The sequence below is a fragment of the Solanum tuberosum genome, unplaced genomic scaffold, assembly GCF_000226075.1.
Source record: "Solanum tuberosum cultivar DM 1-3 516 R44 unplaced genomic scaffold, SolTub_3.0 scf00255, whole genome shotgun sequence".
Classification (NCBI taxonomy): Eukaryota; Viridiplantae; Streptophyta; class Magnoliopsida; order Solanales; family Solanaceae; genus Solanum; species Solanum tuberosum.
This window is the reverse complement of record NW_006239184.1, coordinates 654,309-669,610: the sequence shown is the minus strand read 5'-3', so window position 1 is coordinate 669,610 and position 15,302 is coordinate 654,309. Positions and strand designations below refer to the sequence as shown.

Sequence of the window (15,302 nt, the reverse complement as noted above, 5' to 3'; positions counted from 1 at the left end):
TATATATATATATATATATATATATATATATTAAGTTCGTATGTATGAATGTATTATGTGCATGCATATTTAATTTTGGCATAAAATCAGCTTGGGTGTATCTCATGTTAATTATCATGTGTGCGTGTTTACTTGTTCAACTTTATATATAAGTTTAAGCATCTACTTGTACACACCTAAATTTGAAGGGCGTAGATGACAACTAAAGTCAAATTAAAAGGGCATGTTTATGTAATTATGCTTACCTCTTATAATTCTCTATTATCTCTGTAGTTCTTTGGATTTTGATTGTCATTAATGAAATATTTTCTAATTATAATTTTAAATCTATTTACAATATACATAGATAATCTTTTAAAAAATTGTTATGAAATTTATCTTTATTTTTATTAATTATTTTCTGCTACTTGTATATATCACATTATAGATTCCGTTAAAATTAATAACAATATTTTTTTAGTCCTGTTCATTTGTTTCATTATAGAACGACATTATATTATATACTCAATCAATATTTTCTCTTTCTTTTGGACAAAAATAATATTTTTTTATAGAAAATTTGTTATATAGATTAAAGTATAAAAATATTATGATTTTAAAAAAGTATAAAAAAAAAGAAGAAGAAAAAAATAAAGGTTGATAATGTAAGGGTAGAGTAGACATTTAAAAAAGTTAATTAGGAAAAGGGAGGGCTAGAGAATGATTATTTATCGAAGTTGAGGGGGAGTTTGATTTTTAAGGTAAAGTTCGGAGTGTAAATGATTTTCACCACTCACTTTTACTATATAATTTATGTTATGCATATATATATTGTGCCTTGTTATTAACGAGATGACACCACAACACATGGGAGTGTAACGCCTGCTCTTGTCACTCTAAGAAGAATCAGTTGTAATGGCAACTCCTTTCATCTTCAAACGTAATGATTATTCCAAATACGACTTTGTTAAGGTACTGCATCCCTTCAACTTCAACTAATTAAATCAGTGTATTTCTTGTTTAATAGACTAATTAAACTAAGAGTTTTGCTAATCTTTTTTTTAAAAATTGTTTTTTTAAGGTGAAAGTATGGCTAGGTGATAATGTTGATCATTACTATGTTCTCTCCAGATTTTTGCTAACCAGAATGTTAACTGTCACTAAGGTCGTGTCCACCCCTAATCTACTTAATTAATTCATTTTTCTTCTACATATAATGATTAGTTATCTTTTGTTTTTGAATTTTTATAATATTTGTTATACTAATACACTTTACATGTAAGTTAGTTATATAGATTCGATCGGTTTATTAAATTATATTAGGCGACTCCACATGGATCTACTGTTAGGTACACCTCATACAATAACTCCATTCTTAATTTTATAACAATCACAAACACTTCTTTTAATAAATAAATAAATTATATTAGGCGACTCCACATGGATCTACTGTTAGGTACACCTCATACAATAACTCCATTCTTAATTTTATAACAATCACAAACACTTCTTTTAATAAATAAATAAATTATATTAGGCGACTCCACATGGATCTACTGTTAGGTACACCTCATACAATAACTCCATTCTTAATTTTATAACAATCACAAACACTTCTTTTAATAAATAAATAAATTATAGATCTACCTTGCTCCAAAAGTTAGTGTGTTATAATCTCATTTCAATGGAAAAATCTTTTTGGCCAAATTTTTTGGCTAGAATGATAGTTTTTCTATGTTATTTTAACTTTTAAAATATTTTTACCCTTTTAACTTAAATACATTTTAACTAAAAAATGAAAAAAATATCAGTTTGTTTTAAAATAAAAAAAATATTAAAGTTTTTTTAATATTCTGACCAAATTTTCTGACCATTTAGCACTTTCCCATTTCAATTATTCAACCATTTTATTTTACCAAGTTAGGCGTTAGCCCAAATGATTGACATTTATTTCTTTCAATGTCACAACACAAGACATTATTTGTAACAAGTGACGTACAGTTTATTAAATTAGTAATGTATTATCTATGATTTCTACGTAAGGTGACAGTTACATATCCAAGACCCCCAACACAAATAAACAGTATAAGTACCATATAGATTACTTCGTTAAAAATAATTGCTCTGAAAATTCATGTGAGGATTCTTGGATGCCTGTTATGGTAGAATATACACGTGGAACTTCCTTAGATTTTTAAACATGTTTTACACGTGCCTTCTTTCTATTTCTTAAAGCTCTTCGCATCACCAGCATTAGTTAATTGTCATTAGATTTAATGTCGCTAAAGGCTTTAGAAACATTACAAATTAAAGAGTGTTAATTATTGCTAAATATGTATATACACAGTAACAAAGAGTGTTAAAACCTTCACCAACAGTTAATTGTCATTGGATTCAATGTCGCTAAAGACTTTACAAATATTTACAAATTAAAGAGTTATTCATTTTGGCATGTTTGCAGATACCAAATCATGTGTCAGTTAAAATTGCCCTTGATCTTAAAAAGCTTCTTGTTGACAACAGCCTTCTTGATGTGTACGTATGACGTTGTAACTTATATATTCTTCTCAATTCGATGTTTTATGTACTTATCTGTAAAACTAATTGTTTACCACTTCTTGTGCAGTTCACAAGCAGATTTAGAGGCAAACTTGTTTAAGGTACCACTTTTTGTTGTGTGTGTATTTCCTTTGGTTCCTCTTCCACTCAGTTTTTTTTTATGCTCAAATAATGTCTGCATGATTGTTTCTGATGTGGATTTTTCATTGATGAGTTCGATATTGCAAATGCAAAGAGAGCATGCCTCTCATTTTGCTAGAATGTTGGAAACAGTCTTTTGCCTTTTTCTGTTGGTTATTCTCTTTCATATACCGACTAATAAATAAATACTATGAACAAGTACATAAGACTTCACTGCCCTGCTTTAACTTATAATGACTCAAAAAGTGAGCAATATAGCTTCATGATTTCCTCAAATTGCTAGGCATTTGAAGAAACTTGTTGTTTTCTTGGTACTAACTTGAAAATGCAGTTAGAGCGGTTAAATCAGAAGAGAACTTCGGATTAGGATCATATGTAAGCTGAGATGTCCTCAATGTCTTTAATTAGGCATCTCATGGTCCTTTCAGGTGATGTTGAATAATCATGTTTGACACAAAAATGTGCATGTCCCTAATAAAAAAGCTTTTGAAGTGTTATTAATGTACATGATCTTGCAATCTAACAAAGGAATAAAGTGGTCAATTTTTCTTTCTCCCATGCCAACCACTTCCACAAGATATTACCGCGGAACCTATTGTCTCAACCAATTTTTTTTAACAAGGATAGATCATGCAGAAAAGATTTAGGTCCAGTTTCCGCGTTTGCTTTATCAGAACTAGGTAAACATCTCATTCTAGTTCATGTTGATTTAACAAAGACAGATCAAATGCAAAATATATTTAGATACAATTCCGCGTTTTCTTATTCATAACTATATAAACATCTCATTATAGTTCATGTTCAACCTGCCTTAACTTTCTTTCTGGATTGAAGTTTTCAAAGTTTGAGTGGGAGACCTACACTGAATTTCATTGAATCCTCCTGCAGCTTATGAAGCGGAGAGGTTTTGGAGACGAGTATATAAAACGTTATAAAATGATGACAAGGTGAGTGATATATATATTCTTTCTTGCCTGGTAATTCTTGTTTATGGTATACCTATTTTGCAAAGTGTATTTTTAATCACATCCATCTCCTTTTCGTATATGTTCCTAGATTTCACCATCAGAGAGTTCCTCTTGTAATTCTTGTTTGTGGTACTGCCTGTGTTGGGAAGTCTACTATTGCTACCCAACTCGCACAACGCCTGAACTTGCCAAATGTCTTGCAAGTATCTATTCCTTATAAATTTCTTGGATTTGCTTCCATATTTCTTATTTGGACTTAGAAGCATGTACTCCGCTGCTTTCTTATCCATTCACGAGCATTTTATTTTTTTAACAGACAGAGATGGTGTATGAATTGCTGCGCACATCAACAGAGTACGTACTATCTCTGCAGATTAAATTCTTCAGTTTTGATACATTTTAGGCATAACTACATAAATAGATACTCAAACTTGGCCTCGGCTGGTAAGTAAGCACTCCAACTTTGAGTATGCATATGTAGATACCTCAGTCGTTCTCTATTGTGTCAGTTGAACACTCCAACATACAAAATGATCATCTAGACACCTTTAAAATTTATGTGTCATGTCAGCTTCGGGTGTCCACAGACACAATGGGAATGAGCTGGAGTGTTTAGTTGCCAATTGAGATCACGTTGATGTGTCTAGATGTGCACTCTCAAAGTTGTTGTGATTACTAATTTCTTGAGGCCAAGTTTGAGTGTTTGTTGTGTATTATGCCTACATTTTATGGGCAGTTATTTTAGTGTCATGTCTGTTAGAGTTTTTGCTGAGAATTCAGTTCCGCTGATATTTACGCACCTTGTAAATTTATGTCAGTGCACCTTTAACGTCTTCTCCAGTATGGACACGTGATTTCAGCTCACCAGAGGAGCTAATGACTGAATTTTGCAGAGAATGCAGAATAATATGGAAAGGTAATTTGAGACATATCCGTATAAGTATCTGATTCAGAGCATATCAAGGAAATTGATCTATATTTTCCTCATTTATGTAGGTTTGGCTGGTGATTTGAGAAAAGCAACGAAAGATGGCAAACCGATTATAATTGAGGTATCACAATCCCCCAGGTTTAATTGTTTATTAAAGTTCACTTTCTGTTTTTCTTTTTTCAAATTTGTTTGAACTCTTTAATTGGTAAAGATAGAATGTGAGTAGCATACAGTATTACAGTTGTTGATAGCAGCTGATTTGTATAGCATCAGCTTATTCAACAATTAAAAGCCGATATGAAGTTTACTTTCACTTCTATATGCAATTTTCGAATAATATATAACATCAACTTGTTCAATAATGAAGTTCCCTTTGGCCTCTACCTTCATTTTTCCAATTAAGATTTGACCATCCAATGATCCCTCTTTCATGGTAAAACAATGGCAGGGCATACATTTAGATCCTAGAATATTCCTGATGGAAGAACATAAATTACTACCACCGCCCACCGCAGACTACAAAGAACCAAACTTTTCGAAGGTCAAAGACCACAAGGAAATACAAAGGGAAAGTAATCACAGTATTGGACTTGGCAGTCAGAGTAACGGTAAAGATCTCTATCCTGAGAATGTCAGTTCGGATGGAGCATCTTCTGAGTCAGACAAGCTAGCAGATTCTCTGAAATCAATGGATATTGTCGAGAAAATTTCTGAAAATACAGGTACGTCTTGCTGCACTATTGCCACGTTCATTTTCAAAAATATGATCCGCTCAACTTCTCCTTTTTTTTCCTTTTAATTATTGGCAGAACCGGTGTCTCGTAACAAATTTTCTGGCCATGCTGGCGAAACAGTTAATGATTCAGGAGCAGATCAAAATCCTGCTCACAGAAAGCAAACTTCGGGTGATCTGCCAATATTTGTTCCTATAGTTCTAAGGATGGCGGACTTTGATCATAAGGTAGTGTAAATTCAATTAGTTTTTTTCTCTTCTAGATAAACAATTATGGCCAAGTGAATTAGAGTTCTTTACTACTGAATTTATGTTTGCTTTGCAATCTTCTTATACTTGAAGTTAAGAAGAATATGTCGTTGTGTTACATTTCAATCGTTCCCAATGATTTTTTCCATCTCTACATATTCTTTTTCTTGTTATTAATGTAATATGCAAGTAAAATAAGTTTTTTATATAATCTTATATTGAAATGTGTGACACAAAGGAATAGGACTGCTCCTCGATATTCTATTTTGGTGCTTAACATATTGAGAAAGTTTTCTACTTTTAATCAATAATCAGGCATTTCTGGAGGAGTGGGTAGCTACTCGTACATTCACGGAGAAGCATCCTGCCCAGGTTTCAAATGCTTTTATGCTTTCGATATAGTTTGGTGCATAATTTTGTCAGTCTTTGATACATGTCCATGTCGCAGATTCTCTCTGTTCAAACTTTTATTGATGTCTACTCTTTCTGTTTTCGCGAATGAGCATTTGATTTTGTAATTGATATTAACACATATTTATGGGGCATGTTCCCTCGATTTTCATTTAAAAGCGGTAGATTCTTCTTTCCTGAAAAAAAGTAAGACTAATAAACAAAAACGAAAACAAAAATAACAGCAAAGATGGAGAATGGTTATCCTACATTTATATATTTATGATGAAAATATGCATTCACATCGGGCATAGTGTATTTGTATGCTTGTGAACGTTTTCCCATTTTGTGTTTCTTGTTTAGCTGTTAATTCACTTAAGAAACTTTTATCCAGGTTAAAGACAAAGTGATAACTAACTTGATGACTATTCAGGACTACCTGTGTTCCTTTACATCACAGGTATGATGTGCTCGCTTTCTATTTGCTTCTGTTTGATATTCTTTATAATGAAGATTCAATTATTATTCACAAATTTCATCCTGTGAACAGGGTTTGACTGTTGTTGACGTATCAGCTGCAACATTTCCACAGACACTGGATTGGCTGCATAATTATCTTCTTCAGGTAATTTTGTGCGGTATTATCTTTCTACAATGGTGTGTTTTGTTGGTTATATTACTGGTTGATTGTTGATTTCATTTGGAAAAATTGCTCATTTTAGCGTAGGACTGGCTGGCAAATGAATTGATTGTTCACAATAAATTTTCTTCTTCCTACTTTCAGTGTCTCGAGCAAGGTTTCTAGGGAAAATCATGAGCAAAAATCTAGAGAGTTAACTACTAACCATATTCTTGACGAATAAGGTACCTATTTAACTATTGTGTCTACTGCCTTCGAAGATATGTATACTTTTATTTTTTTACCTCACCCCAATGGTACTCTTTTAGCTTCCTTGATTAGAAGCTATCTCTACTATGTTCTGGTGCATTTACCAAAGGCAATATCATCATCTATAGTAAAACTTTAGGCATGTTAGAAGTCCGAGGTGCTATATTTGAGGTGTATAGTAACATCATTTTGCATATTTTTTGGTTAGCCAAATTATCTATGTATATGTTTGGACATGCATATTCATGTATGACAGCTTTAAACAGTATAAAAGAAGATCGACATGAATTATTCCAAGGAAGTAATTGGACTATTGACTAAGTTAAACCTCCATAGGCTATGTATAGTTTTTGTTATGACCCATGTAAATGCCTTGATAATTATATGTTTGAATGCGACAAACGACTAAGTTTGGCTAAAGTTTGCCTGCCATGGTCCATGGATACTTTTATACAGGGTGAAAATTTAGAGGGGAGTGAGAGTGTTCACCCAAACCCCCTCAACAAAAAATTATATTGTGTATATATAAGGTAACTTTTTTTTTTTATAGAAGAGTGATTGCGCAAGTGTAAAGTTAGTCATGTCACAGATAAAAGAAACCACTATTCACTTTTCACCATAAAAGTACAATATCCTATTTGGTCCAGGGGCGTAGGCACATGTATGTCAGAGTGTCCTATTGGACACCTTTCGTCGAAAAAAAATACCGTATATACAAGTAAAATGATACACGAAGTGATTAAATAACATATTTTGGACATTCTTAACATACTAGGTTGTTATAGCCTAGTAATTTTAGATGTCTTGAATGTGTGTTTAGACATCTTTAATGAGTCAGTGCTCGCGTGTTAAAATCTCACTTAAACTTTAAAAAAAAAGATTTAATTTTTGAACCCTCTTAGTGAAATTTCTGGCTCTGCCACTGATTTGGTCACTATCACCTACATAGGAGTGAGATGGTTACAATATTATTTGGTCATCTTCACCGATAAAGGAGTGAGATGACACCCATAATCACCGATAAAGGAGTGTGATGGATTCTAACGGTCATCATCAGGATAAAGGAGTGAGATGAAAATCATATATTTTTGGGGAAAGAGTCTCTGAAAAATACTCCAACTTTGGCCGAATTTGCTGTTACGATACCAAACTTTATAGAAGACCTTTTACCCCTTGCACTATTTATTTTTTTTGTGTTGAATTATTGTCCAAACCACCTTGAGAAATAAGAAGGATGAACAACTCATCCTTGTACAAAAAAGTCCCAATACAATGGTACATGGGATTGGTCATGAGAGTATGGTTACCTCGAGAGTGCATAGATACAAAGTGTGAAATACACAGATCCCATGTCCCAAAAAAACAAAAGAAATTAACCATTATCAAAAGTAAAGGAATTCCTCTGTGGACGGATTCTGAAATTTGGTGTTCCTTCAATGTCATTCTTCAACCAGTTTTTGACTTCATTGGGAATAGTCGAATTCTGTGTGAAGAAGGTATATTTCCTTCGTTTTTCACCCATATTAGCAAGGTAATCTGCCAAGTTATTTACTTCTCTATAGCAATGCTGGACTTTATAATTACCATTCCTCTTCAGAGAATTAATCTGACCGATGAGATGAACGGTATGACAGTTGACATTGGAGTGATCATTGATCATGTTAATAATGATCATGGAGTCAGATTCTATGTCAACATTCTTGTATCCATTAGTGATGCACCATTGCATTCCATGAAGAATAGCGTTGGATTCAGCAACATTATTAGTACAGTCTCCATAGTAGTCTGAGTAAGCCATGATTAAAAAACCACTATCATCCCTGAGAATGCCTCCTCCACCTGTGCTGCCTGGATTTCCTTTGCTGCATCCATCGGTGTTCAATTTGAATCTGCCAGGACTTGGTTTACTCCACCTAAGACATTTGATGTTAATCCTGGGTTTCAGTCTTTCAATTTGTATTACCGTGTTGCTCCATTGCTGATTGTAATGTACTTTTGGGAACTGACAAAGGAGCAACATTCTGATCTGACGGATAACATGATTGATAATGCTTCTTGGAAGGCTTTTGATCTCCTCGTACTTATGACTACATTGGGCTTTCCAAATTTCCCTACAAATGAATAAAGGAAGGCATTGTATTAGCACGGAGTGAACTCTATTCTTTGTGTTGCTTAGCCACCAAGTAATAAGAGTGTCTCTTATTCTGTCCTGTCTATTGTTAATGCCACAAGAATTTGAGAAGAAATTCCAAACTGCATTAGCAAGTTCTCCTTGTTTGAAGAGGTGATCCACATTCTCTATGCATCCTTGCTCACAACAGATGCACTTTGAAAGTCCATGAACTTTGAATCTTTGAAGAGCTTCATCAGTTGGTAGTTTATTGGACAGCAACCTGAGCATGAAAAAGGAAATCTTGTGAGGGACCTGTTTTTGCCAAGTTCTGGCAGCAGTAAGGGTAGTAATATTACTGCTTCTCAGTACTTGCCAAGCAGATTTAGTGGTGAAAAAACCATTTTGATTTGGAGTCCAAATAGGCATGTCATTATTGTGTCTCATAATGTCAATGGTAGCAATATGGCTAACAAAATAAGTAGGTAGAACACTATTAAGCTTAGCAAAGTTCCAACCATCATTAGTGATAAAATCAAGCACCTTGACCTTTTTAGAATGGTAAGTGCCAGGAAAATGATGAGCAATGGGTCCTGAGCCAATCCAGTTATCCCACCAAAACGATACATTACCATTACCAATTTTCCAGAAAATATGTTTTTCACAAAGGGTTTTTGAGTCAAGAAGTCTTTTCCAAATATGAGATTATATTGTCCTGAAGCCAATTTTTTGGAAACAAGATGTGCTCTTGGACAATATTTTTTTTCAATAAAAGGAATTCTCACGTACTACACTACTTACAATAATGTGCTACTTACACCTACCATTCCTACTACTTACACTTACCCATATTATTTTTACACTTGTCCATACTTGCCCATACTTGCCCATCCTACTTCCTTTACAAATACTACACTTGTCAAATATAATATGACACACCTACTTTATGACACATTTATCTTACACTATGACACATACTATTCACACTATGACACACTATTATGACATACTACTATTCACATAATACTTTTTTGACTTTTTTACAAGGTAAATAACTTTCAACTAACTTTACGTCCCACCTTCCAATTTTGGAAAACAAAGATTTTTCCAAGCAATCCAATGCATTTTCTTTTTTCCTTCTCCATCACTCCAAAAGAAATTAGCCATTAGCTGCTCAATTTGCTTAATGGTAGTTTTGGGGAGCTGAATAACAGACAAGATATGCAAAGGAATCGAATAAAAGACAGAGTTTATAAGAATGGATCTGCCAGCATGAGAAATCATCTTACCTTGCCATCCTTGCATTCTATTAGCCACCTTAGAAACTAAGTTACCAAAATAAATAACTTTTTTCCTACCATTATAAATAGGAGCTCCTAAGTAATTAAAAGGAAAGTTCTGCTGATCATAACCAGTAATCTTCTTGATATCATTAATGAGAGATTGAGAGGTGTTGGAGTTAACTAAAAAGCAAGATTTACTCTTGTTTATAAGCTGTCCAGAACAATTTTCATATATGGAAAGCTTATGCATTATAGAAATAAGAGATAGAGGATCACCTGAGGAGAATAAGATAGTATCATCAACAAAACTTAGATGAGTAATGACAGGACAACCTTTATCAACAGTATAAGGAATAAAACTTTCTTTCTTTAATTGGTTCATAAGGATGGTAAGTAATTCTGAACCAATTATGAAAAGCGAGGAAGAGATAGGGTCACCTTGTTTTATTCCTCTACTGGATTTGAAAAAACCATGCCTTCCTCCATTAATGTTAGTGGAATACCAGTTATTAGAGAGAAGTCTCCAAATCATGTCAGTCCAGTATTCAGAAAAACCAAACTTTTATTAGACTTCACAGAGATATTTCCAATCTACTCTATCAAAAGCTTTGGTCATATCTAACTTTAGGACAACATTACCATTATCGTTTTCCTTATCAATGTTATGAACCATTTCTTGGGTTAGCATAATGTTGTCTGAGATAGACCTACCTTTAAGGAAATCTGCCTAATTAAGAGAGACTACTTTGTGTATCACCTTGGCGGTATTCAAAATTTTTGAGATGATTTTGCAGCTAAAGTTACTAAGACTTATAGGTCTTAACTCAGCATATTTTTGAGGATTCTCGTGTATTTTAAAGGTATATATGTGCCCACGTGGACACGTTACTATTTATAATATTGCAATATTTATGATGTTAACGTGAGCACATATATACGTTTAAAATACACTATTAAATAGTACAGGGGGTAAAAGGTCTTTTCCAAAGTTCAGTATTGTTACAAAAATTTCGGATATATTTCAGACCTTTTTCCCTATATTTTTTCTCCAATAAAGAAGTTATCATTCCTTTCAGTTATATAAGTTATGCATGGATGTTGTGTTGGAATAGTGATAATGTGCTTGAAATGTTCTTCTTTGCTTTTAGTCGGAATAGTGATAATGTGCTAACATATGAGTCGATGTATACATATATGTGATACAATGCAATAGACATCAAAGTGCCTTCTTGCCACCACAAGAAACATAGAAAATACAATTTAGAGTAGTAAGGATGGCTTGACATGAAGTTTGACTAGGATAATGCATGTTCAAATGCTTTCGCCGGTGATAGTGTTGTGATATATAAGATTATGTGTGCATAGAAATATGTATAAATTGTATATTTCATGATTACGTTTGAGTTGCAGGTTTGCTTTGTTGAGATGAAAATTCTTTCCCCTTAAAGTTATAGCTTGTCTAGACGGTTACACAGATTGATTATTTCTTACTGATTTGTTGAACTTATTCCTTAACTCCCTCTAACTGTTTTACAGGTTTTAGAAAAAAGATAGTACGAGGAGATTGAGCAACCTACCTCTGAACTGAAATGTCGAGTCTCCATGTGTCATCTTGTGGAGGCTCGGATTTACTTTTGATAGATATAAAGTATAAAGTAGTTGTAAGATAAAATCTTAAGTTTGCTCCATGAACCCTAAATATAGTTGTAAGATGTAATGTCTCTAGAGGAGACTATATATGTATATGTTTTATTTTGGATGTTTATGTTGCATAATGGTTTAAGGTTGCTTGATGCCCAATTTTCATGTGAATGATGATACAAAGTTAACGCTCAAACTACTCTATAAAACCAATCCAAAGAGTAAGCGATCGTCGTCAATACGAATATCCAACTAAGAGTCGGGGTTAGATCCCGCAGAGAATGATAGCGCGGAGAATTCTATCAAGAAATTTGGAATATAAGTTCATCCATTTGTAGTAATAAGAACAAATGGGTCGATGATTGTCACGACCCAGACCGTCGTGATTGGAACCTACACTAACTCTTGGGTGAGAGAACCATTACTACAACTCAACCAAGCAACTTAACGAAAAACTAGGCATTTAAAGATACGGAAGCAGGTTTAAATGTCTAAAGAAATATGGAGTTCCCATAAACTCCGGAAGTTTAACAAAAACAATTTCCAAAATATTTGCGGAAAACAACACCTAGAACCTGAAAGTTAATGTAACATCTCGCAATTTGAAATAACTAGGAAGAAGCTAATAATTGGAAATAGTCATTTTTGGAAAGAATGAAAATCTGGAAATTTTGTTAAGTTATAATAAGTTCAGTTTTGGCCAACTTCAAACGGCCATAAATCCTAGCTCAGGATGAGTTAGAGGCACTTCCAGATATGATAGGAAAGCTCTTGGAATGATCTTTCCAACGCCGTTGAGTTTGCATGATTCCGAGTTTGTATGAGTGAGTTATGCCCTTTGGAAGTTGGGCTGTTGGAATAAGGAAAGTCCAATCCGGATTTTGGAAGGGTAATTTAGTCTTTTCCTTACCTAATTATTCTAATTCATTTTTAGGAGTTTAATTGGGGTAAAGTCAGATTTTTGACAGTTTAGAAAAGTGAATTTTACGCTAGGGCTTGGAGAAGAGGAGAAAAGAGGAGAAAGGAGAAGAACGTTCAAGATTCGTTGATTTTGTCGAGGTTAGCTTGTGGATTTCGTCGGGGGTGATCCCTACAAGGTATGTGAGATCACATAGCGTTGGGTTAGTTCACCCACGCGCCAACCTTGATTCAATTCAGCGAATTTAAGTCTTTGAAAGTTTAGAAATTGAGTTCTTGATGAACATTGTTGAAGTTTCGTTTGAATTTCTTGTGGGTTATGTTGTTGATGGTTCTTGCGATTTTATTCGTGTTTCCAGGTGTATTTTCAGCTCGTTAAATCAGGTTTCCCAATGTATGTTAGCATAACTTGTGGCATTGATAAAATGTGTTGATCAGCTTCGTTACATTGCTATTTCTGGACACAACCGCTTCGAGTAGCTTACTGTTCTTCTTTGTGTGTCCTGTATCTTTTACGATTTTGAATGTCTCATGTTGTTCAACCTCAATAGCCTAGCCTCTAAATCGCTTCAACTGTTGTTATGTACCTTTCTTTGTAAAATCGAGTCATGTTCTATATGAGTTTATTCATTGAAATTGACTCTATCCGGTTTAAGTGGAGATTCGTTAATATGGGTTTGGTTGTAGTACTATTTGTTTCAGATCCATTATGGATTTAACTTTAATGTGGATGCTTTCGAACAAATTTTAGCTAGTGTGGTAAAACTTCCTCTATTTGAGTTTTAAGTCTTTGGTTTATATTGTTTGGTCGTCTACATTCCTATTAAGCCTGCCGAAGGTAACCTTTTTTTTAACTTTAAATTCAGCTTTTTCTCTTAAAAAAACCTTTTTAAAAATTATTTTTATTAAAACTCGTTTTTGCCACCTCATCTGGCCCCACCCTCTTTCTTAACCACCTTTTTTTTTGCCATCCGGTCTCATTCGTTTCTTAATTTAATTTAAAAACAAATAAAAGTCCTAGCACAATTCTAAACAAAATATAAGGCTAATTTTCCCTAGCACAATTCTAAACAAAATATAAAATTGCTAGAAAATCTACAACTTACAAGTATTCTTCACTGCATAACTGAAGTGCTAAGCAGGCTTTGCTAACGTTACCCTTGTGCCACTCCTAGACTTACGGCCTTACCCTAGAGTCACTCTTAGGTGAAAATACTCAAAATATTGGCTAATTAGAGCTTACGCTTTGTGATCAGTGTGAATATATATATATAGTAAGTGGCCGGAGGCTAACTTTTGAATTGTTCTTTCCTACAAACTAGTGAATGCTACATGTTTATTTAATAATTAAGTGAAATAGTAATCTCATTTTTAACTATGTATATGTTTGGACATGCGTATATTACCTGGTAGGTTCGAGTTTTTCAAAATCAAATTAAACCATTTATGTCGAATTTTAAATTTATAAATCAAGCCAATAAAACTTGAGTTTTTCAACAACAAAATTATCGCAATTTTTTCATATGTTTTTAAAATTGTCAATTATTATAATTTATAATAATTTTTATGTAGTTTTTAATAAAATATTTTTTATTCAAAAAATAAAATATGTCTTAATTTACGGTCAAAATTAAAAAATTAGATTCTCAAAATTCCACCAGTATTACATAAACTTACTCTCAAAATCTTAACAGATGTTGCTCCATATCCATATTAACCATCGATCGGGATTTGTTGTTTATCAAATATTGATAAAAACACTTGTCAAATATAAATAAGACAAATTAAGGTAACTCAAATTACTATTAAAAACTAATTATATGAAGAGAAAAAAAACTATGTATAAATCAAGTGGCATTTAACTGTTTTAAAATTATCATGGCAATTCGTCAAATATGATTATGATGAGTGTGCACCACCATTCTCCAAATCAAGAAAAAGAAAGAAACAATAGAATAATTGGGTATATCGGAGCTTAATTATTACCTTTCACTATATAATATACGTAGTAATTTTACAAAAAGAAATTTGAGAACTAGAAAAAGACATATTAGTAACTAACTAACGGGAAGGTCGTAAAAAATGGATCAAGAATTGGAAACAGTATATAAATCCAAGCCCTAGGCCACTACGTGGATATAAGATGCCTTCCTCCTGACTGTCTTGTCTGAAAAGAATGTGTTCTTCCTTACAATTATATTCATCTTCGTATGATTTAATCGACTCATCATCACTATATTCACATGAAAAAGATATATCTATCTCTGAATCTGAATTTAAATTTGAGTCTAAATCTGAATTATACTTCATCTTCTTATTCTAAGGTTGAAGGTGCGGGCTTGTTGTTTATCAAATTAAGGGCACACATAACCTGCGTATATGTATTTATAGATGAACTATCACTTATTTTCCTAATTCTACATGATTTACAATTCAACGGATATTTTTATAACACTAATTTCTTGTATTCCTAATATAATACAACTTGGGTCGCCTTTCTTTCCTAATAAA

General features: G+C 33.1%; 1 protein-coding gene across 1 annotated transcript; it reads left to right on the top strand.

Moving 5' to 3' along the window:
* Positions 1–894: 894 nt before the first annotated feature.
* LOC102593608 (uncharacterized) lies at positions 895–6,699 on the top strand. Its single transcript, XM_015313670.1, has 15 exons — positions 895–951; positions 1,061–1,144; positions 2,441–2,514; positions 2,606–2,639; positions 3,568–3,626; positions 3,736–3,850; positions 3,964–4,001; positions 4,466–4,563; positions 4,644–4,699; positions 5,027–5,300; positions 5,388–5,539; positions 5,876–5,932; positions 6,345–6,410; positions 6,501–6,575; positions 6,673–6,699. Exons 1-15 carry the CDS (start codon positions 895–897, stop codon positions 6,697–6,699), a joined length of 1,266 nt encoding a protein of 421 aa, XP_015169156.1.
* The last annotated feature ends 8,603 nt before the right edge of the window (positions 6,700–15,302 follow it).

What these genes read in the sequence shown, in the direction of transcription:
- LOC102593608 (XM_015313670.1), top strand. Translation starts at nt 895, where the DNA reads ATGGCAACTCCTTTCATCTTCAAACGTAATGATTATTCCAAATACGAC. An exon ending in GCAAACCGATTATAATTGAG is followed by an intron (nt 4,700 to 5,026) that starts GTATCACAATCC and finishes AAACAATGGCAG; the next exon opens with GGCATACATTTAGATCCTAG. An exon ending in CGGAGAAGCATCCTGCCCAG is followed by an intron (nt 5,933 to 6,344) that starts GTTTCAAATGCT and finishes ACTTTTATCCAG; the next exon opens with GTTAAAGACAAAGTGATAAC.